We start from the raw sequence: 22,706 nt of genomic DNA on the forward strand, positions 1-22,706 counted from the left end.
TATCACCTTGTGTTTTTGTTTCTTTTGCAGATGCCTTTGACAATGAGCAGCTTTTGCATTGTGCTGAGACTCTCAAGAGCGGGCTACCCTATCAAGTTCCAATCTACGACTTTAAGATCCATCAACGTAGATCTGATACTTTTCGTCAGGTGCATACTTTACTATGCCCCATTTGATCTGATTCTCCTATTATTCTGGCTTTTGATCTGTTTCTCTTTTTTATTTCACGTACTTGTTAGCACCTCTTGACTTTATTCCTGTGTTGCAGTTGGTGACAATCATTTATTTATCATATTAATATCTGTTGGAACCCTCTGTCAGGTCAATGCTTCTGATGTTATAATTTTGGAAGGGATTCTAATCTTCCATGACTCACGAGTGCGGAATCTGATGAATATGAAGATCTTTGTTGACACAGGTAATCACCAACTTTATCTTCAGTTAATCAGTTCAATCAACTGCTATGTCTTTTCGTTTCCCCAAAGCATGCATATATCCTGCGCTACTCATCGTCTTTCACTCTTTTGACAACCTTATTACTTATTAGTTTTGTATACTGCGGAAATGATATTGTAATCAAAGTTGTCCATCTCCTGTTCTGTTGCTGATGCCTTGATAGGTTCTTTCACTGTGTCCATTTATATCATCCTTTAACCACTGACTATAGAACAAATGCTTTTAATTTTTTTAAGCTATTGAAATAGTCAAATTGGAATCTATTTAACATTTTTAAAGTTCTCATCTTAAGCTATTATATGGTTTCAGATGCTGATGTAAGGCTTGCTCGCAGAATCAGGCGTGACACAGCTGAGAGGGGTAGGGATGTCATTTCTGTGCTTGAACAGGTTAGTCCTCGTTTCTATTTATACTGTAGGATTGGTCAGCATAAGTTTCATCTATCTTAGTTCTTAGTTAAGTGTGGCTTTATTATTTCTCTGAATACGGGACCTGGCTAACAACACATGAAAATTTTGTACTGTTTTGCTACTCTGGTTTCTCCTTCTTACTGTTGTTATTTTTTTAGAGAACTCTATATGTTCTTGTTCCATCCTTTGAGATGGTCCTCTGTAAACATTTATTTGAATCTTCTAAGCTTCCCATGTGTTCAACTTTTTTCTGAGGATGTTATGTTCATTTACAGTATGCAAAGTTTGTGAAGCCGGCATTTGATGACTTTGTGCTCCCGACGAAGAAATATGCTGATGTAATCATACCTCGAGGAGGTGATAATCACGTTGCAGTCGATTTGATTACGCAACATATCCACACAAAACTTGGGCAGCATGATCTCTGCAAAATCTACCCAAATGTGTACGTCATCCAGTCAACATTTCAGGTATGTTCTCTCTTTCTTTGATACTTGATTTTGATGGTTTGTGTTTATATAAATGGTTTCACTATAGGATCATGATTGCAGATAAGAGGCATGCATACACTTATTCGGGAGAAGGACATATCAAAGCATGATTTTGTATTCTATTCAGATCGACTCATTCGTCTGGTAGTTCTCTGCCTTATGTCTTCTCTTTCAACGTCACTTAGCTTTCAGGATTTCTTATGTTAACTAATATCGGTTTCATTTCAGGTCGTGGAGCATGGTCTTGGTCATTTGCCATTCACTGAGAAACAAGTAGTTACTCCAACAGGTAATGCATGACCTGTAACAATACTGTATACTCTTTCTTATATAACTAGGTCATTAGATGTCCATCTCCTTAACGTGGATCTACAAGTTTTTTTTTTGTGTGCCTTTACCGATACCACACATATTATTTAGAGTTAGCTCTCATTAAACTTGTTTAAACTTCTGATCTTTTCCACACCAGGAGCTGTATATACCGGTGTTGATTTCTGCAAGAAGCTTTGTGGGGTCTCAATTATTCGAAGGTGAGCCTTTGAAAGGTATTCTATTTGGTTAAGTTTGATATGATAAGATGCTTACTCTTCCAACTGTTTTACATCATTGAAGGCATAAATTACTTGTTTTCAGTTTCATATCTCTCCTAAGATTTTTCTGTTTTGTATGCTTTTCCTAGTGGTGAAAGCATGGAAAATGCATTACGCGCTTGCTGCAAAGGAATTAAAATAGGGAAAATTCTCATCCACCGTGATGGCGACAATGGAAAACAGGTCTGTTAATTAATATTCTGCTCTTTTTATTAACAAGAATTCTTAAGTTTCTCTTCTCGTTTAAATCAGCTTATTTATGAGAAGCTTCCTCACGACATCTCTGAACGCCATGTCCTGCTTCTAGACCCTGTCTTAGCCACAGGTACCGTACCAGTCTCTTTACGTTGCACATATTTATTCTAGTCTTATTGATGGATTTTTGTTTCTCTTAATCCGTCGCTTTTGTCATTGCTTGTTCTTAAAGGTAACTCTGCAAATCAAGCCATTGAATTACTCATACAGAAAGGAGTACCTGAAGCTCACATTATATTCCTCAACCTTATCTCGGTGAGTGCAAAAAGCTAAAGATCGATCTTTTTTTTCTCTCTCTCCGTGAAAATAGAAGCTAAAGATCTCTCTCTCTCTCTCTCTCTCTCTCTCTCTCTCTCCCTATCTCATGATGGCTGATGGCCTTGCTTTTTGACAGGCGCCGGAGGGAATCCACTGTGTCTGCAAACGTTTTCCAGCATTGAAGATAGTGACCTCTGAAATAGACCAGGGTCTGAACCAAGAGTTCCGAGTTATACCGGGCTTAGGCGAGTTTGGCGATCGTTACTTCGGCACCGACGAGGAAGATCAGTAGTCACCACTCAACACTCTGACCGGTTCGAGCAGAAAACAGACGCATTGGTTTGGTGGTCCTACTAGCTTAAATTTATGACTAGAGACACTAGAGGAACTTGTAGTATGTCTCGTCTCAAAAGAACCTACATAAAGCTTGTGCCATTAATATTTGTTTGTCCTATGATAATCATGAATCTCTCTGCACCCAAATTATTTTTTTAAATAAAGATTAAAAAATATTTAAAACAAAACAATAAATGGACTCACGACTGATGGGCCTAAGCTAAGCCCAATAATAAATTATGGCGTAATTCCCACCGCTCATCCAGCATCTACAATACTCTATAAATACACCACCATTCACCTGCGAAGCCGAGGGTTCTGTTTCATTCTCGACTCTTTACCTTTTTTTTTTTTTTTTTTTGACCTAAACCTCCGTCTCAAAATTTCCTTTTTTCTTCGCTCTCTCTCCGATCGAGTTGCAAAGCGTTCTTGCCCTAATCGAAGATATCTCCAGATTCTACTCAGGTTTGCTTCTATTTCGACTACGCTTTCTCCGCGATTATGATGATGTCTTCTGCGTGCTTTCACTTTGGGTTGGGTTTCTCCGTCTTCTCGATCCTCCTTTTCGCATCGACACCCAGAAATTTAGGGTTTCCACCGTTATGGATGAGGGAAAGCTAGGGTTCGGATGATGGATCCGAGTTTTTCTTCTTATTGTACATTCGTCGGAAGCTTCTTGGGGATTTTTCGTTGTTGTATATTAGGGTTTTGATACTTCGAAATCATCGAAGCCTGTCGATTTTGTTCGTGATGATTTTCCTACTGCTACTGGAAACTCGGATGATCGATCGTTCTTCGACTATGGCTTGTTTGGAATTGTGGAGATCTTTCGTTTTTAGTGGTATTTAGGTTTAGAGTTCTAAATGGTGATTGAAATTAGAGATTTAGTTGGGTTTTTTTTCTGTGGACGTGGTGCTCTATGATACCTGGATTGAATTTGGGGTTACAGTCAGAGGATTGGTGCTTTTGATTCTCTTCTTACTTCCAACGAGTGGGGAATCTAAAGACTCCTTGCTTCTGGACTTGTTACCCTTCTGAAATTTTATGTATGGATCATCATGGATGAAGCAACAGTGCTCGACTCTCTGGTTCAGTCTTCTAAAGTTGGTATTTTCTCAATGTTTAGTATGAATTACGTGGCGCCTAGGAGATACTCACAGGGAAGGAATTTTGGAGTCAAGCGACAGCAGGATTTCGCAGCGGATGTAGTTTCCAGAAGACCTTACGCCCCTTATGACAGTGCAATGAGGAAAAGTCCAAATAAGTTGTCAAGGAATCTGGTTTGGACCTCAAAAGAGTACAAACCTCCAGAGGTCAACAGGCCAAGGAAGTATGAAGCCAATGGGTCAACAAAACCACCAATTTTAGGCAAAGGATGTTCTTCTGTGCCAAATCAGCCGAGAAAGAATGCTGCGTATGGGCCAAGAAGCTCACCTATTTCAGACACCAGAGGTCCGGTGTCGAGAGCTAACAGCAGTCCTAAAAAGAGTGTATGCAAGTATTGGAAAGCTGGAAACTGCAAGAGGGGTGAGCAGTGCCAGTTCTTACACTCTTGGTCTTGTTTCCCTGGTTTGGCCATGGTAGCTGCTCTTGAAGGACACAGGAAGGATATAAAGGGGATCACCCTCCCTCAGGGTTCAGATAAACTATTTTCAGTCAGTGGCGATGGTACATTGCGAATTTGGGACTGCCATACTGGTCAGTGTGTACATACCATCAACCTCCAGGCAGCAGCAGGATCTCTAATCAGTGAAGGCCCATGGGTTTTTCTTGGCTTGCAAAACGCTGTAAAGGTTAGCTTAAGGCGCCTCTTGACTCAATTATGCTTTCTATTATCTTAATTCTATGTTGGTTATGGTGTTAACGTTTTTGTTTATACAATCCGCAGGCTTTTAATGTTCAAACCAGTAAAGATTTACATCTTGACGGGGTGGTTGGTCAAGTGCATGCAATGACTGTTGCAAATGGAATGCTTTTTGCTGGAACAAGTGTAAGCATTATCTCTCTATCTCTGTACACATGTGTTTTTTCTCTGCTTCTTTGGTGATTCTAAATAAGTTCGTTTTCGTTATTTTGGAATTGCAGTCTGGCAGTATATCAGTCTGGAAAGCTACGGACTCTGAGTCTGATCCTTTCAAATACCTCACATCTCTCGAGGGTCATCACAGTGGTGAAGTCACTTGTTTTGTTGTTGGAGGTCAACTACTATACTCTGGTTCTGTCGATAAAACAATAAAGGTAAGAATCTGACTGCTACTAATTGGTTTCAGCTTTAATCTTATTTCGAATGAATATTCCAATCAATTCTGTTTCCTGTGATTCGCCAGGTGTGGGATCTCAACACCCTGCAATGTATAATGACCCTGAAACAACATACCGACACTGTCACGTCACTCTTATATTGGGACAAGTGTCTGATATCGTCTTCCTTGGATGGGACCATTAAAGTTTGGGCTTGTTCTGAAAATGATGTTTTGAAAGTTACTCATACACGCAGACAAGAACAGGTAAAGATTTATTTATTTACACTTANCTTCATAAAAACAACACTTGGTTTTAACAAAAAGCATATATGATTGTTTGAAACAGAGTGTTGTTCATGCTCTTTGTGGGATGCACGATGCAGAGGCCAAACCGATCATATTCTGCTCATACCAAAATGGAACAGTTGGCATCTACGACCTGCCATCTTTTGAAGAAAGAGGAAAGATGTTCGCTACGGACACGATCAGCACACTCACAGTTGGTCCTGGAGGATTGCTATTCAGTGGAGACAAGGGAGGGAATTTGCGTGTATGGAGTTTAGCTGCTGGCCCAAAAGTTTAGTCATTTTTGACAAATGAATTATGATTTAATTTGTACATAGATTGGTGGTTGATTGATAAGAGTTAAAAAGAGAGTTCTCGTTTGTAATGACTCAAAATTAAATTCACTAAATTTAATTTCAAAATCCTTGCTTTAATGTAATATCTTCAAATTCATACCCCTCAGAATCTGATGAGAACCAAACTCAAAACATGTAACTTCTCCCAAGCATCAAAGTTTTGTTCTGTATTCAATTTGTTTTTATTCTTCTTTCGAACTGAGAATGTGGGGGAAAAAAATAGAGATTTACAAGTAGAAAACACAAATCTACGAAATAGTATAATTTGTTTTTTTTTGGTCTTTAAGAAAGAATGCAAGCAAAACTGGACAGAATAAATATCAACTAAGAATGTGGAAAGAAACACAAATCACACAAACCAATGAGTGAACCTTCATTGAAGTTTTCCACTTTTGTGTTTATCCAAGTGCGGGAATGCTTGTAGAATGTTATACGCCCTTAGATCTTGCCTTGTTAGGATCCCTATCACAGGTGACATCTGCAAAAACACGAGACATATTGATCAAACACAGGAAAAGGTTTAGTATAGTGTTCTTGAATCTTGAATCAAGAGTGATAAAAGAAAACTTACCCCTGAAGCTTGAATCTTGGGAACAATCAACAAATGTCTGAGACCAACTGACCGGAACAGTACCAAAGCCTTAGCCACTGACATACTCTGCACCACTGTGTAAGGTGTAGTGTTGGTCAAAGGATGAAGATCAACATACAATTGCATCTCTGAGCTTGTGATTGCCACATCGTCGAAATTATCTTCTCTCTCAGCTAACTCAACTGCTGTGAACTTTTCCCTTACTTCCCACTCTTCTGTTCTCCTTTTCTCATTCAAGAACCATCTCTTTTTCAAAACTTTAACAAGATGAGCTCTTAGGATCAGACCATGGAGCTCTGCACCAGTGGCTTGATCTGCTCCATCCAAGACCGGGAATGCGTTATGCGTTGTGTTCCTGAGCACATCGACTATATTCGCAACCTTTTCAACTCCGTTAAGTGTTACAACCGGAGGCTTAGCGTCATTAAGCTCACCTACAGTGAGGTTCCTCATCCAGGGCTCTGGATTTGCTTCCAAGAAAGGTAAGCCCTTTAGATGGAGAATGATCTCGTAGATACTCAGGTTGAAGCTGTCTCCAACTGTTTTAGCTATCAAAAGCACAAACATTGTAATGGGCAACAAAAGAAGGTTGTTGGTGAGTTCCAGAAATATAACACAGAGTGAAACAGTCATTCTCATTGAACCAGCCATGAGTGAAGCTGCACCAAGAACCGCGTAGAGACCCTGATCTATCTTTGTGTAAGATCCCATTGCTGTGCCTAGCATCCGACCGTATGCAGAACCCATGAGAATAATCGGTAGGAAGAGACCGGACGGTGTCGCTATACCGAATGTGATAAGCCCCAAAATGCAGTAGAGGCCAAAGAAGATCCAGAGAGAAACCATACCAAACTCATTAGGAGTGTTTGAAGAGAAAATGTTTCTGACTGCATCATCATTGGTTGTGAGAAACAGAGTAGACAGATCGTTGTAATAACCATTTGGACAATTGAACTGCTTGAAGTTTCCTGATCTTCCGTTTGTTGGACATGTCTCATCTATCGATGGATCACAAGGCTTGCACTCCGCTAAGAAAGGAAGACCGTACAAGCAAACCGATGTGAATAGAGACACCGCAAGACTTAGAAGCACCTTGTGAATCTTACCCTTCCTACACACAAACGTTGACCAAACAATGTTAAGTAAACACACAAATCTTAGAATGTTTTCACTGATCATTAACACTTACTGATTGATGAGATTGTAAAGCCGGAGGACTTTATGGAGAAGATGATTGTACAAGCTTCCAAGAATGCCACCAAAGACTCCAATCAATGTAACCGGGATTATATCAGCTGCGTGGTACCTAACCTCTACATGACTCACATCAAACATAATGAGTCCTCCTGATCCGAAAAGCCCGCATTTCCCGGAATTGCAAATCTCAATGAACGCTCTCAGTACAACCACCACAACGGCTGTACTGAAGAATGTTCTCCACAAGAGAGCGCTTCTCCACCATGTAGCGACTTCCTCAAGTGCGAATAACACTCCTCCTACTGGTGACCTGAAAGCTGCACACACTCCGGAGGCAGATCCACAGGTGATAAGGTCTCTTCGATCTCTATCGTTGTTGAAGTAACGTAGCCATCTCCATTTGATTCTGTGGTTATCTGGACCACCTTGACCAAGCAAAGAAGCTATGCAGCTTCCAACATGAACCAATGGCCCTTCTTTACCAAGATCTAGTCCAGCTGCAACCGCTCCAATACTTCCAACAATCTAATCCAAAAACCGCAAAATCCATGAGTCAGACAAAAGATGTCACATTAACTTTGCGGGAACTGAGAAGGTTTAAGAAACAAACCTTAACCATCATGGTGGTAAAACCAAACATATTGGGAGTGTCAATGCCATTAAGATAAGCTTTGATCTCAGGAATCCCGGGACCAGCTGCCGTAGGAGCAAAGACAACAACAAGTACTGTTGCCACCAAAGTCAGACCCAAATTCGCCCCCGTAAAGACCATCAGACCTGTCCAAAACCTATTTCAAGCATAGACTTAGCACACAAGGTAACTCAATTTCTTGATTTTTTTTTCTTGTTTTTCAAGATTTTGGCTGATGGATGTGTCAATTACCTATCTTGAGCGATATAGTAGCCTACGGCGAGAAGTTTGTAACCGGCAATGTTTTCGACGGCGAGGTTGATGAGAGTAGCGATGAGACCAGTGAAGAGACCGACAAGACAAGCTAATGTCCATTTTAGAAATATGTATTGAAACACTTGAGCCTTTGATCTGCTTCTCCAGTCATGCTTGAACAGATCATTCTCGTTTATTCTGCAGTTAAAATTATTTTTTTACTGAATTATTGCACTAATGCATATGTCTCAATCACTGAAGATTTATTTTTAAGTTTTTATAAATATGAATATTGTCTGAAAACAGAGTAAATATTAAAACTTTATTGAAAGAGATTTGAGACCAAGACTTATCATACTACTAATAAAGAAAAGGTAACCCAATTTTCTTGATTTTGTTCAAGATTTGGACGATGATTGCTTGCGGCAACTTGAATATGTGAGAGAGAAACATCGAAATATCACAACAGTTCATATGTCTCCATCACACTAATATTTTCATTCAATTTTTGTTCTGAAAACCAGAATAAAGATTTTAAAACTTTATAAAAAGAGATTGAGGCCCATAATCCATTCAATTTTATTTATTTTCTTAAATGAAAATCACCTGAAAACAGAGTAGGATTTAAACTGTATAAGAAGAGATTAAAACAAGAATATTTTCTCAAAATGAAAATCTATCTGAAAACAAAGTAAATATAGATGAGAGTTTTTTTTTTTTTGAAAGAAATTGAGACAAAATGGGAAAAAAAAACGTCTATCCAAAATATTATCTAAAATTGAAAAAAAAAAACTATCTGAGAACAGAGTACTATTGAAACTATATAGAAAAAGATTGAAAATCAAGAATACTAAATCCATATATATATCTGATCATCTGAAAGAAAAAGAAGACATACTCATAATCTAAACTCTCGATGTGTGAAACCTTGGCACCGACCAAAGCAAGAGGAGTTGAAGAAAGTGTTCTATGTCTCTTAAGGAGAGGTTGGTTCAAAGTGTTGTTCTCTGGATCTACTTCTTCTTCTTCTCCATTGTAATTACTATTACTAATCTGCAAGTTTCCATCTTCATCCATCGAGAAAACAGACAATAGGACCACTCAAGAAAGAAAGAACAAAAGAAAGAAGAATAACAAAAGCAGGTTTTTGTTAGATCTTCAAGAGCGTTTGGTTTGGATTTCTCTGCGAGTTTTTGTCGTTTCTTCTAGATGAAGAAGCACCTTTATGAAGCTTTATAGATCTCTCTCTACATATAGTCACATACATACATGCATGCATCAATCAATATACACCATTGTATGTATGGTTTGTATAAATCATCACATTTAATATAAATTTTTATTTGGAGTCACAGTGGGGGATGGGTACCATATGCGTTTCTCACTAAAGATAAGACAGACAATCATTGGCGTATATAATATTGCCTACTCACATAAAATATATAACCAAACAAAAAAAGGTAAATTACGGCATGATATGTGGCGATTAAAGGTTCATATTATCATATATATGTGTGTAGGATAGGAATCTACTATTCTCTAGCTACGTCTTTCAACCAGAATACATTATATAATTTTGAAATCGATTAGCTATAAAGTATAATTCTGTATACCACCCTATATTTGTTTATTTATTCTTACCAAAAGTATAGTCCATTTTGTTATGTGTAGAGACTACTAGAAATCAACTTTTTCTCTACCTATAAGCCTATAACTATACTATATTTTTACTCGTTTTGATGTATTTATAATACAGAAAAAAATAAGTTGTGATTTTTACGTAAGTTGAACAAGAACGACAGAAAATAAAATAATTTTACTACATTAATCTATTCTTATAAATCTTATCCACTAAAGGATACTATCCATTTTGTGTGTGTGTGTGTGTGGAAATTGACTATTATCTAGCTTCTTATATAAGACTACTAAATTATTTGTATGATTGTATCCACTATTTTATAAAAGTGTATATACTATTGAGGTGATCATTAAGAGTTTTGTGGCAGACATAAAATGGTTTACGTGGATAGTTCCAAAATCTTTGGGCGCCTCTTACATTTTTCACTTTACCATTTCTTACATTTCACCCTTTTACACTCTTTTTGTAGAAAAAGTAACAGTGCTAGAAAGTAAAGTATTGTGCATACTGCATAATAACATTTTAATATAAATCATCAGTGATTATGACATTTTTACACTATTTAAGACAGTTTTATCATTAAAAAATATGCACACAATCATATCATATGTATATATATCACAACAAACTTTATGTATCATGTATGTATAGCAAAAAAAAAATCAACCAAAAACCAAATTCTAAAACCATTTAGAAAACTACAAACATTATCATATACTTTAAAAAGTGTCAAAAATGCATGTAGAAGTCCAAATAATATTTTCCCAAATTTCTCTAACATAAGTTATTTAATTTACTAAATATATATATAATCAATCATTCAAAAGTAAAAAGTTTTAACAAATTTTCATGAAGTTCGTGGACAGACCAACGCTCCCATACTTTTCCTTTTTGGATCGACATAGACGGTTGCATGTGGATCTCCAAGGCATCATAGACAAAACAAATTATGTTTTCATTTGCAAATTAATGATATTCAAACTATATCGTCCACAAATAATCATAAAATACTTTACAATTTGCACTAGAGGACATAAACAATATTTTGTTTCGGTTGCTTGTGTACACATGGACATGGTATATCTATAACAAGAAATCGACAATCTTCTTTTATTTCCAGTTCATTTTTTCGTTTTAAATTAGAATGTTACACAATACCCGAATAAGTAGCTTCTCTTTTTTTTTTTTTTTTGTTCGATCCCATGCAAATTTTCTTTTCTAACCATATCATCCGTTTTAATATTAACTGTCGCTTAAAACTTTTTCATTCACCTTGAAAATATGAAGAAAAATAAATAAATTACCAATTGGAAAAATAAGATATCGTAATAATTTGTGTTTCTTCTAATTCATAAACTTAGTTGTCCATAAATTAGCCATTTGGTTGCGTACAGACCAAGTGACCACAACATCTTCTGTTATACTGGTGACTTGTGTCAAGCGACAACTCAGCCATTACATTTGACAGATCAGCAGAAACCTTTGTGACCAATTAGCTTTAAACACGTTAAAATAATCACACTCGTTTGATCATCTCAAAGATCCAACGTTCAGAATAATTCCGACCCTTGAGGTAATCTAACAGCCACTTTTACAATTAATTTCCTTGTACGAATATTTTATCTCTAATCAATTTATTCTCCACACACGTGATTTAATATGTCCCGGCCCCAAAACGTCTGATTGAAAATAAATATTTGACCAAATAAAAGAATATATTACCAATTGGAAAATAATATTTATTTTTATAAACAAGAGAAGCAAAACAACCTTAAGATGATTCGATGTTTTGTTTAATACATCGATCGTTGTCAAATACTATTTAATTATACGTATTCGTAAATGTATACGAATTGGATGAGATTGGAAATTTGGAATATCCCATAACCAAATATGAAAAATATACGAAAACAAAACATACTATATATAAAAGAAGGTGTGGCATACAACCCAACAAAAAAACAAATAAAAAACATCATATATATAAAGAGGAGTACTCTATCGGATAATCTAGAAGGTGTTGGTAATTCAACTAGTTTACATAATAAGAGAACTAAAGATTACAAATTCGAATACTGACGGCAGATAGAAAACTAGTTAATTGGTAGTATAAGAAAATTCTTGGTTAGAAAATAATTATGAAACTAATAAATAATCAAGCCAACCAAAATAATGTGTTGTACATAAGTTTGGTCAGGAATGGGGCCAATACAGAAAGAAGCTACACACGTGGCATATGCGAAAACCATGTGACACATATGTAGAGTCCCTATTTGACGACGATCTTGTGATCAGATCTAATCCCCACTGGCTGGTCTCATGAATTAGACACGTATCTAGTCACGGTTCATGTGAGTTTTTTGTTTTTTGCTTTTTATTTATCTTTTGGTTTCTTTCCCTCATGATTGACATGATAAAAGGAAAAGATTACTGATCACAACCCAAACAGTTAAACACACTTATAATTACAGGCAGAAGTTCTATATAGTGTACAAATTTTCTTTACAACGTATACTAGGTAACAACGTAAACGTATACTATGTATGAGATAAATCAATTTAAAGAAAATTATTATAAATAAAATTATTATTTTAGAGCCAATATTTGTTTGTGTCAAATATAAATTTAATTAAATTACTTGGTAGTTTAATTATTCAATTTTATTATATATTAGTAACAATCAGATTCTAAACTAAATTTTCTGAAGATAATCTAATTTATTGATTTAATATTTTTGATTTTATTTAAATCTTTTGAGTTAGTCGATTTGTTAATATTTTCTAAAATGACGGATTATTACCAAAAAAGCCATTATGAAAAAATTAATGAAATTCCAAAATCAACGTATACATGTAAGAATACATTTCACCTGTGAAATATGTGAACATGGTAAAGAAAATAATTATAAAATGTTACAATTTATGGCAATATATATTTTTGTGTGTTTTAAAAATCAAATTTATATTTATGGTTTGTCGAGTAACTATTACAATTTTGCATAATCTAATAATCACTTATTTTAAATATATTATGATTTTTTTATACTAAGTTTATTTATAATGATAAGGGTTATTGTCTCATTCATTTTTAATAGCACATAAATGAATATACAATTAAAACGTATATTCCTATTCGATTATCAATAGTTCTATTTTTTAATAAATAAGCACACTAAATGTTGAGATTAATTAGTTTACATACTTAGATATATATAAATAATCACACATCATGATATCCCCTAATTTGTTGTCATTTTTATTTATTTATGAATATATATAATTATATATTTATTGGGAATTAAGTTTCTTTTAATGAGTTAGAGATATTTTAGGGGTAATATACTTCCTTTTATAATCCATTTTAATAACTATTGAAAGCTTGTTATATAAATTATTATAGTAGTAATACTAACATATAACATTTCATTTTTATATGATTATGTTAATAAGTTATATGTTTAATAAGTTATATGTTCTTTATTTTTATTAATTGATATGTTTTATAGCCTTTTTAGAATATTTTACTTATATTGATTTTAAGAAATCAATATTTATATTAATTTTAAGAAATCAATATAATTTTGACTTATATATTTGTAAGTAAATTTTAGTGAAATTTTGTTTTACTATTAAATTTGTGTGAGAAATGATGACATATCTAATTATTATTCAGTTAATTGTTTTTAAAATAAATACAATGGCATAGAGCTATAATTAATTAGAAAATTTAAGGGTATTTTGCTAAAAAGTGTCTTGAGCTCTCTGGCGGCGACACATCAGCTTTTTCTCAAATGTGTTTCTCTATTAATATATAAGAGATATGTACAAACCAAACAGCAACACCTAGAAATCAGAATATGGTAAAAGCTCTCGCAAGAATAATTTTCATATTACTGGCAACTGAAATATATAATTACTCCGTAGCATAAATGATGATTTTTTATAATTTATTTTTGTATTACAAAGAATAATTTTTTGTAAATTTTTATCAATTAATACTAAAAAAATTGTAAAATTTAAGAATCATTAATTGGATATTTAAAATTTTGATGAATTATTATTGGTTAATAGTTATGAAAATATTATATATATATATATCTATGTGGCATATATATCTACTATAAAAATATATATAATTCATATATAGCTAAATATTAAATGTTTTTCTTAATTTATGTGAAACTCTTAGAAAATCATCCTTTATAATAGAAAGGGAGTATATATTTTGGACAAACAGAGATGCATCCATATATTCATGATAAATGTTAAATGAACCAATTGCACAAGCAGTTAAAGATACATTAAATACACACACAAAACATTATCATGTGCAATGGATTTGTTTATGGAACGATCCGCCCATCTTTAACCAATGGTCCAATACGCATGTTTCTATTCCAAAATCTGCTAGGTTGGATTGTTAGTCAACGTGATAAATTTTGTAAAGTTTAATCTATGCGAAAGCGTAACAACTTACCAAATTCATGATTTCCAACACTTATTATATATATGAATAACAAATTAGAAGTCTTTTCACGATGAATTTGAATAATTCGGTATTAAAATAATTATATATATCGAGATTTGCATATTTCCTTTTGACTATGAAGTTAAGCAAAGATATTGACGATAATATTGTTTTAAAACTGGGAAAAAAATGAAAATGAAAAGATGGTAGTATTGAACACGGCGTCGACTCACCGCCTATGGCCGACCAGATACGTACACTCTTGACATGTTTGTTACGTAATTCCTCGACTTTGGGGATGGGGTGATAGTGACCAAAATATTTAAAAACAAATTAATATTATTTTTTCAGCAATTAAGATGAACTAGAGAAACATTGGCGATAAGATTTATTTAAGGAATAGGTAGGTTTAGGTTTAGTTGATCAGAATATGCAAGAGAATGACCAGTTTTTTAGTCTTCGGGTCATACCCAATATTTATTTTTCAAATGTTCCTTTTGTATACCAATAATATTATTAATTAATTGATAATACACGATAATAGTGTGTTGAAAACTTGACCATATATATTAATGGCAGTGAATATTGTAGATATATGCAATCAGTCAGACTGTAATTTAAAAAATTATTGGTGAATTTGCTAAATAACCAAATGGTGGAGGTTTGTTTGTAGAAATTATATGGCGGCAAAAGTTTAAATAATTGAAAATGAGATTTTACGCATAATTGATAATAATAAATCATTTTCAATAGCATGCTATTAAAACAGACACAAATTTCACATTATTTTCTTCAAACATATGTGATCATACACTACCCACTTAGTCATGATTTTGCCATCTTCTCACCTTTTTAAACTATCATCCCACGCACATATATATGAATATGATCATTTCAAAAGAAATTTGGAAATATAAAGAACTAACTTTCTATAAGTCATCTGATGTTTTTTTTTAGAATGACATGATTAATATAATGTTACATGTAAATGTACAATATATTTAGTATATAGTTGTAACACCAAATTGTGATAACTTAGTTTACTTGTGTTTCAAGAACTCTTTTGGGAGGGAATTTGAGTCTTTGTTAATTCGAATTTTTAAGGGATGATTTATGTTATATCACTTAATGTCGCTAGAACTTCATTGTTAAAGATAGCCCTGAGCATATTATCCGAACCCGAAATAAAACCCGAACTAATGCAAATTAAATGTAAAAATGCATATAGGGGGAATTGAATCCAGTACCTTGGATATTTAAAGGTGCATATTAAACCATTTTGCCATCTTAGTTTCTTTGTCTTAATTTGAAACGTTAAATATTTATATATATACATATGTTCTGAAATTAATAAAATGATAATAAAAAAAAATTTGTTCATGATTTTTTTGAGTTCGGGTATACCCGATAACCCGAACCCGAACGGATAATACCCGAACCCGACCCGAAAGTACAAAAAACCCGAACCGGTTCTATATGCTTAAACCCGAAAACCCGAACCCGAATGCCCATTGCTAGTTAAAGAAAAAAAGTATATATTCGTAACGTTGTCTATATATGTGAGTGATATTAAAACTCAATTGTTGGATATAAATTAAAGAAACAAAAGGTCGAGAACATTTTAAAAGAAAACGAATGCGTTCAAGTTTCAACATTATATACAGTACTAGGAAACAATCCGCACTATGTGCAGGATAAATCGATTTTTTAAAAATATTATAAATAAAATTATCGTAGAACCAATATCTATTTGTGTCAAACATATATAATATCTAACTAAATTTTTTTTTATTTCTATTCAAACCTGTGTTTTTTCATGTAAAAAAATATATTTTACCGTGAAATCTTTGAATGTGTAAGAGGTTTTATGGTAGAGAAAATACTGATAAAATGTTACTACTTATTGCAACATGTCTTTTGTAAGATTTAAAAATCAAATTCATATCTTCTTATGTTTTATTTTGTAATCATAACAATTTTGCATGTTTCTTATGTAACCATAACAACATATACTAAATTATCCGGTGGTTTAATTATTTAATTTTATTATATGTTAATAACAATCAGATTATAAATTAAATTTTCTGAAAATACTATAATTTATTGATTTAATATTTTTGATTAGACTATTTAAATCTTTTGAGTTAGTCGGTTTGTTAATATTTTTTATAAATAACGGATTATTACCAAAAAACCATTATGAAAAAATTAATGAAATTCTAAAATAAATGTATTCGTGTAATAATACATTTCACTCGTGAAATATGTGAACGTGGTAAAGAAAATATTTATAAAATGTTAAAATTTATGGCAATATATATTTTTGTGTGTTTTAAAAACAAATTTATATTTATGGTTTATCGAGTAACTATAACATTTTTACATAATCTAATAATCACTCATTTTAAATATATTTTAATTTTTTTTGGGTACTAAGTATATTTATAATGATAAGGGTTTTTGTCTCATTCCTTTTTAATAGCACATAGATGAATATACAATTAGAACATATATTCCTATTCGGTTATCAATATATCCATTTATTAATGAATAATCACACTAAATGTTGAGATTAATTAGTTTACATACTTAGATATATATAAAATAATCACGCATCATGATATCCCCTAATTTTTTGTAATTTTATATTTATTTATGAATATATATATATATATATATATATTTATTGGGAAATATGTTTTTTTGATGAGTTGGAGATAATTCAGGGGTACTATACTTTTTTTTATAATCAATTATAATAACTATTGAAATCTCGTTATTTAAATTATTATGGTAATAATACTAACATAAAAATTAACATTTTGTTTTTATATGATTATGTTAATAAGTTATATGTTCTTTATTTTTATTAACTTTATATTAATTGATATATTTGTATAGCCTTTTTAGAATATTTTACTTATATTTATTTTAAGAAATCATTATAACTTTGACTTGTATATTTGTAAGTAAATTTTAGTGAAATTTTGCCTTAAAATATTATGTAATTATTTAATTTTTTTTAATATGTGATATTAAAATTTGGGTGAGAAACAATGACATATCTAATTATTATTCAGTTAATTATTTTTTTAAAATATAATGGCTTATTAATGTAATTAAGTAGAAAATTTAAAGATATTTGTTAAATTATGCACAGAGTTCTCTGGTGGCAACACATCAGTTTTTTCAAAAGTATGCTTATATAGATTCTTATCCATTTTGATCAGATATATTTTGGGTCTAACGTGTCAAATCTTATCTACGTACCAGGCCTGACCCGCCCGTAAGGCAGCCAAAGCATGTGCTTAGGCGATACATTATATCCTAACTATTTGGGCAACTTAACATATTCTTAGCTGAATTGCTTACATACTATGAAATTGTTACCTCTGGTGCGGGTTCAAACCTCTGAATGGTCATTTTACATTTTTATATTTTATGTATCTTATATTTACGGTCAATATATTTATAAGATATTACAAAAAAGCTTTAGGCCTCCCCAACCCTAGAACCGGCCCTGCTACGTAGTATTTTTACATTGCTTATCTATCAAACCAATTTTAATTAATCAAAGTTCTAAACATTTGCTACTGAGACATCATCACCGGTTTAAATATATATTTCGGTTTAAGTCCAAATGATTGGTTTTGTTTCCCTATTGGCTATCTGTGGATTGCCATAAGTCACTTTCTCTTTTATATATTGCAAGATGTATATTATTTAAACATAAGAGAGCATTCTAAAGGGTGCATTTCAGTGTAATCTAAAAAAGTCAATAAATCCATGAAATACACGGTCGCTATATATAGTCAATTCACTTTAATGTAGAAAGTAATTTAATACATACTTGGAAAAAAATCTCAAAATCTGAAAATCAGAAAAGAAATGATTAAAAGTGAAAGTAAATTTAGAGAAAAGATCTCTAGTAACAATCTTTAGTTGAGTCAAAAACAAAAGTTATTTGGGTGATAAGTTCTGAAAGGTGCAAAATGCAATAATTTGTCATGATTAAAAGAGAGAATCCCAATTTAATGTAAATAAAATCTAACCAAATATTACTTTACAAATATGGATTGTGGAAGCAAAAGAAAATGATTATAAACAGATTCTGCATTAACCCCCTTCTTCTCTATTCAAGTATTCAATGTATTCATATTAATCACCATTAATGCAAATATGACAAAACAAAAGAACATAAACAGTATGTTGGACTTTCAAGGTTTTTAATATTGTAAGATTTTGCCAGTCAAAACTCAAGAAGAACAAAAAATGACGATTGCAAGGATAGTGAAGTCACCGTACCTTGTCATATGTTGCCTTCTCTTGATCATTCTCTGGTTGTTGTCTCATCATCTCTCTTGTGCTCCATACATGAATACTATCAGAGGACCAGAATTCTCACATCTTCAACCTGTAAGATCAAGATTATGAATATCCCATTTATAATGCTTATTTTAAATTCAGTAATTAACATTATTATTGATAGATTTTGGTAATTCTGGTCGTAGGAATTTCCAGGCCTATCGGGTCTACTAAAACAAGTAGCTAACGAAGACAGGGTAGTGATTATTACCGTGGTGGATAAAGAATGGGCAAAACGTGAATCCATTCTTGATCTGTTCCTTGAGAGTTTTCGGATTGGAGAAAGAACCAAACACTTGCTGAACCATTTGATAGTTGTGGCTTTAGATGATCAAGCTCTTAGATATTGTCTTCGTGCTCACCCACATTGTTATCTTCATAGAGACTCGACAACAAAGTCAGAATCTTCAAATCCGGATGGTCTTGTTACCGGCTGGAGCAAGAAGTTTTTGGTTAACGAGATTCTAAAAATCGGTTACAACATAATGTTCACCGTGAGTTTTCTTAAGTGATTGATTATAGCGTTTTTAATTTTTTTTTTTTAAAACACTGATTAATATATTTATTTTGTCTGAATTTGGCTTCAGGAAGCAGATGTGATGTGGCTAAGAAATCCTCTAATGCATTGCCACCAACAAAATCCAATCTCAGTGGCTTGCGGGAGTGATCAACATCAACAAAATCATTTAACAGTGGAAAACACAGGAGGTTTCTTCTATGCCAAGTCCAATGATATAAACATAGCATTGCTCAAGACCTTGAACGTAGAGAGGGTTTTGTATCCTGCAACTGAAAACCAATCCTTGTGTGACATTGTCAAGCGCAACGATGTAATCCAGTCCCTTAGCATGACAGTAACCTTGTTGGATGATGCTAACTTTGGGAGGTTTTGTCAACCAAACCCACAAAATCAAAACGAGATAGCTACAGTCCATGCAAGTTGTTGTAATAATACAAAGAGTAAGGTGCATTACCTAAAGCTATTTCTCCAAGGCCGGAAAAATATGAACCCGCAATGGATCATTCCGAGCCAATGCAGAGGATTTTAATTGTTATAAACATTTCTAAAATATGTAACAAAAAAAAAATGATTTACGTAAAACATGTCTCTGTCATCGTTGTGTGTAGTGTCACATCTGGATCTAAGCAAATATATCATTCCTCTTTAAACCAACAAATTGTAGTGGGAAGATCATCGATGCGAGTAATGTTCATTCAAATGGATTATTGACTTGGTTTCTTTACTTATAGTGGACCAAAACCAAATTATTAGAGGTTCATCATGTGGAATCTGTTACACAAACAAGAAATCATCACAAGCGTCAATTCAATAATATTCGATTGGATGAACGATGGTAACCTACACTTTTCTTAAACAAAAATGCGTGTTAATCTCTAAGCTTTCACCGGGCCTAAACAGCCATATTTAACCGACACGATTAAAAAGTCATATCCCAAAAAAAAAAAAAACCCTTATGGGCTTGAATATATTATTTGAGGGTTTAGGCACCCACCCTAATTTAATAGAGTCGGGTCAGAGTATTATCAATTTGCCTTGGAGATGAAGCAGTTACGCAATTCATCCAGTTCCTGGTCGGAGCTTCCTTCAGATCTCTTGAATTCAGTGTTCGAACGCCTTGGCTTTGCTGATTCACGACGAGTTGAATCCGTATGTTGGTCTTGGTACTCCGCTGCGAGACGATGCTTGGCCAAAAAACAGATCCCTTGGCTGTTTCTCTTGCCAGACGAAGAAGGCAAGCTTTACAGAATGCGAGCTGAGGTGTTCATATTCGCAAAGAGCTATTGTTTAGCAACATGTGGAAACTGGCTCCTTATGATAGACCATTGGTCTGATCTCTACATTTTGAATCTGTTTACCCACGAGTGGATCTATTTACCTCCGGTGGAGTCACTACGTGGAACGACAAAGCTGGAGCGAAACTCGGAAGGTGGGTTTTGTATTTCAAACCGAAACGATCATCATCCCTTCCCAGTGAAGTTCAAAGGTATTAAAGATATTATGCATTCCCCTGTGTTTTGGATTGACGAGCAAACTAAAGAGTATGTAGTTGTATGGGGACTTGGCCATTGGTGCAGTGTGGTTTATTCCAAGAAAGGAGATGCGTTCTGGAATCAGCTTCAAATTCCCCCAGGTTCTAGTTGTTCTTCTCAGATGGTTTACAAAGATCACAAGCTTTACTACTTCCGATTCCGAAATGACTATTTTGGTAATAGTAGTGGTTATATCAAAATATTCGATTTCTCCAGAGAGATTCCGCAAGAAACATTTCACTGTGGTGTTACTTTCGGCACCTCTCTACTTGATTATCAACCAAGTGATTCATGGCGGATTAGGGCCACAAAAATTGTAGTCACAGTAACCGGAGATGTCCTCAAGGTTGAACAATTGGTCAAGAATGAACAACGGGTACAGCTCTGGTCCTTCCGCGTCTACAAGGCAGGTTTCTTTAACAAGTATGATGAACAAGTTGATTCATTGGGCGACGAGGCAATGCTTTTTGATCTAGGCATCACTGTGCTCGCTAATGATGACATTGTGGGTTTTAAGAGAAACTCCATCTACTATAATGTTACATGTTATGAAAATAACACTACTCAAATTTGTGTCTTTAATCTCGAGACACAGGAGATGGAGGAGCCACTCCACGAGTTTGTTTGTTCGTCAGAGCAACAACTCGCCAGAGCTCGATGGTTCCTACCAAGTTTCAAGCAGCCATAATTTGTCTTGTTGTTTTTTATTTTTATTTTGGTTTGTTAAAATCCTCTGCTATAACATCACAACTGATATATATGCTGTCTGATGTAGTTTGGTAATGAAGTAATGATTATGGTGTGGAACATAAAAAATAATAATAATCAGAATGTATTGGTTATTTGGAAATAGTGTTTGACCCCTGTTTGAAAAGATTATTGTTTGCTCTGTTTATAAATCTTATGTCTTGCGCTTGTCGTAATTCATGGCTTTCAATGTGTTGGTTATTTGGAAATAGTTTTTGACCCCTGTGATAGAAGCAGTTCAATGGCTTAATCATATTTTTATTAAGTATCAAGTTAACAAAGGTTTAGTGTGAGAGTAAACCGGGGCTGTTTTAGCTTATTTCTTTTGTCTATCTATATATATAAGGTGGAGAGGGTTAGACAGCTTTATCGAGTATTTGGTGAGGTCTTTTAGGGGGAGTGGGATGAGCTCCATTAACAAAATCCTCAGTTCCTTTTGTAATTCCAGTTCTATCATCTATCAAATCCTTTTCTATAAGCAAATCGTAACCTGTTTGAAAAGATTATTGTTTGCTCTGTTTATAAATCTTATGTCTTGCGCTTGTCGTAATTCATGGCTTTCAATGTGTTGATGTTGATAATAAATTTGATTGAGCAAGTGGAAAGAGAAGCTCTATCAAGCGGAAGAAAGGACGGACAAAACACACAAGTAACCAAACCAAGATGCGATAACGAAGAACCCCCGACTTTTGGATGCTTAAATCAAGTTCTCTGGTTCATAGACAGATGAAGGAAATTGTATGTTATTTTATTTTGCTTGGTTAAAATCCTCACAACTGTTATGGTGTGTGATCAACAGGTCAATTAAACCCAATGTGTACTCCACCACGATCTAGTGGTATCGTTGTAACACTTCAGGATCGAATCCACAGAGACCAAGCGATGCACTATGAAATTGTATAGATCAAATAAAGCTAAGGCAATGAGAAAGAATGTTTTTCAAGTAACCGATTAAAAACAGAAAAATAAATACGAGTTTCGAATTCAAGGGAAGATATTGGGCGTTGGGTATCAGTTAGGGGACACAATCTCGAAATTAGATGATAGGTTGGGAAAGCATTAGATACCATTTTTGAACTCA

General features: G+C 33.7%; 5 protein-coding genes across 6 annotated transcripts in view; 4 read left to right on the top strand and 1 right to left on the bottom strand.

Moving 5' to 3' along the window:
• LOC104724458 (uridine kinase-like protein 1, chloroplastic) overlaps positions 1–2,943 on the top strand; it is a 5,613-nt gene extending 2,670 nt beyond the window's left edge. The window contains exons 6-14 of the mRNA XM_010442949.2: positions 766–845; positions 1,142–1,336; positions 1,418–1,501; positions 1,586–1,646; positions 1,827–1,887; positions 2,037–2,130; positions 2,200–2,272; positions 2,375–2,457; positions 2,597–2,943. Of these exons, the coding sequence (XP_010441251.1) occupies positions 766–845; positions 1,142–1,336; positions 1,418–1,501; positions 1,586–1,646; positions 1,827–1,887; positions 2,037–2,130; positions 2,200–2,272; positions 2,375–2,457; positions 2,597–2,752 (887 nt within the window). The 3' untranslated portion in view covers positions 2,753–2,943. The remainder of the gene's footprint in view (positions 1–765; positions 846–1,141; positions 1,337–1,417; positions 1,502–1,585; positions 1,647–1,826; positions 1,888–2,036; positions 2,131–2,199; positions 2,273–2,374; positions 2,458–2,596) is intronic.
• LOC104724459 (zinc finger CCCH domain-containing protein 59-like) lies at positions 3,123–5,781 on the top strand. 2 transcript variants are annotated; one of them, XM_010442951.1, is made up of 6 exons: positions 3,123–3,261; positions 3,923–4,589; positions 4,685–4,786; positions 4,882–5,034; positions 5,124–5,303; positions 5,386–5,781. In XM_010442951.1, exons 2-6 carry the CDS (start codon positions 3,924–3,926, stop codon positions 5,620–5,622), a joined length of 1,338 nt encoding a protein of 445 aa, XP_010441253.1. In that variant the 5' UTR covers positions 3,123–3,261; position 3,923; the 3' UTR covers positions 5,623–5,781. The 2 variants fall into 2 exon arrangements, with proteins under 2 accessions (XP_010441253.1, XP_010441252.1); XM_010442950.1 differs by having other exon boundaries at positions 3,123–4,589.
• On the bottom strand, positions 5,888–9,661 carry LOC104724460 (chloride channel protein CLC-a). The gene is made up of 6 exons (XM_010442952.2): positions 9,254–9,661; positions 8,353–8,553; positions 8,080–8,257; positions 7,462–7,994; positions 6,252–7,383; positions 5,888–6,158 (listed from the first exon to the last, which is right to left on the bottom strand). The coding sequence occupies exons 1-6, from the start codon at positions 9,430–9,432 to the stop codon at positions 6,054–6,056; spliced, it is 2,328 nt and encodes a 775-aa protein (XP_010441254.1). The 5' UTR covers positions 9,433–9,661; the 3' UTR covers positions 5,888–6,053.
• Positions 18,664–19,875, top strand: LOC104728425 (uncharacterized protein At4g15970-like). Its single transcript, XM_010447402.1, has 3 exons — positions 18,664–18,877; positions 18,973–19,320; positions 19,414–19,875. Exons 1-3 carry the CDS (start codon positions 18,734–18,736, stop codon positions 19,873–19,875), a joined length of 954 nt encoding a protein of 317 aa, XP_010445704.1. The 5' UTR covers positions 18,664–18,733.
• Positions 20,388–21,566, top strand: LOC104728426 (probable F-box protein At4g22165). Its single transcript, XM_010447403.1, has one exon. It carries the CDS (start codon positions 20,388–20,390, stop codon positions 21,564–21,566), a length of 1,179 nt encoding a protein of 392 aa, XP_010445705.1.

Source organism: Camelina sativa, chromosome 11 (assembly GCF_000633955.1).
Source record: "Camelina sativa cultivar DH55 chromosome 11, Cs, whole genome shotgun sequence".
In the NCBI taxonomy this organism is placed as follows: Eukaryota; Viridiplantae; Streptophyta; class Magnoliopsida; order Brassicales; family Brassicaceae; genus Camelina; species Camelina sativa.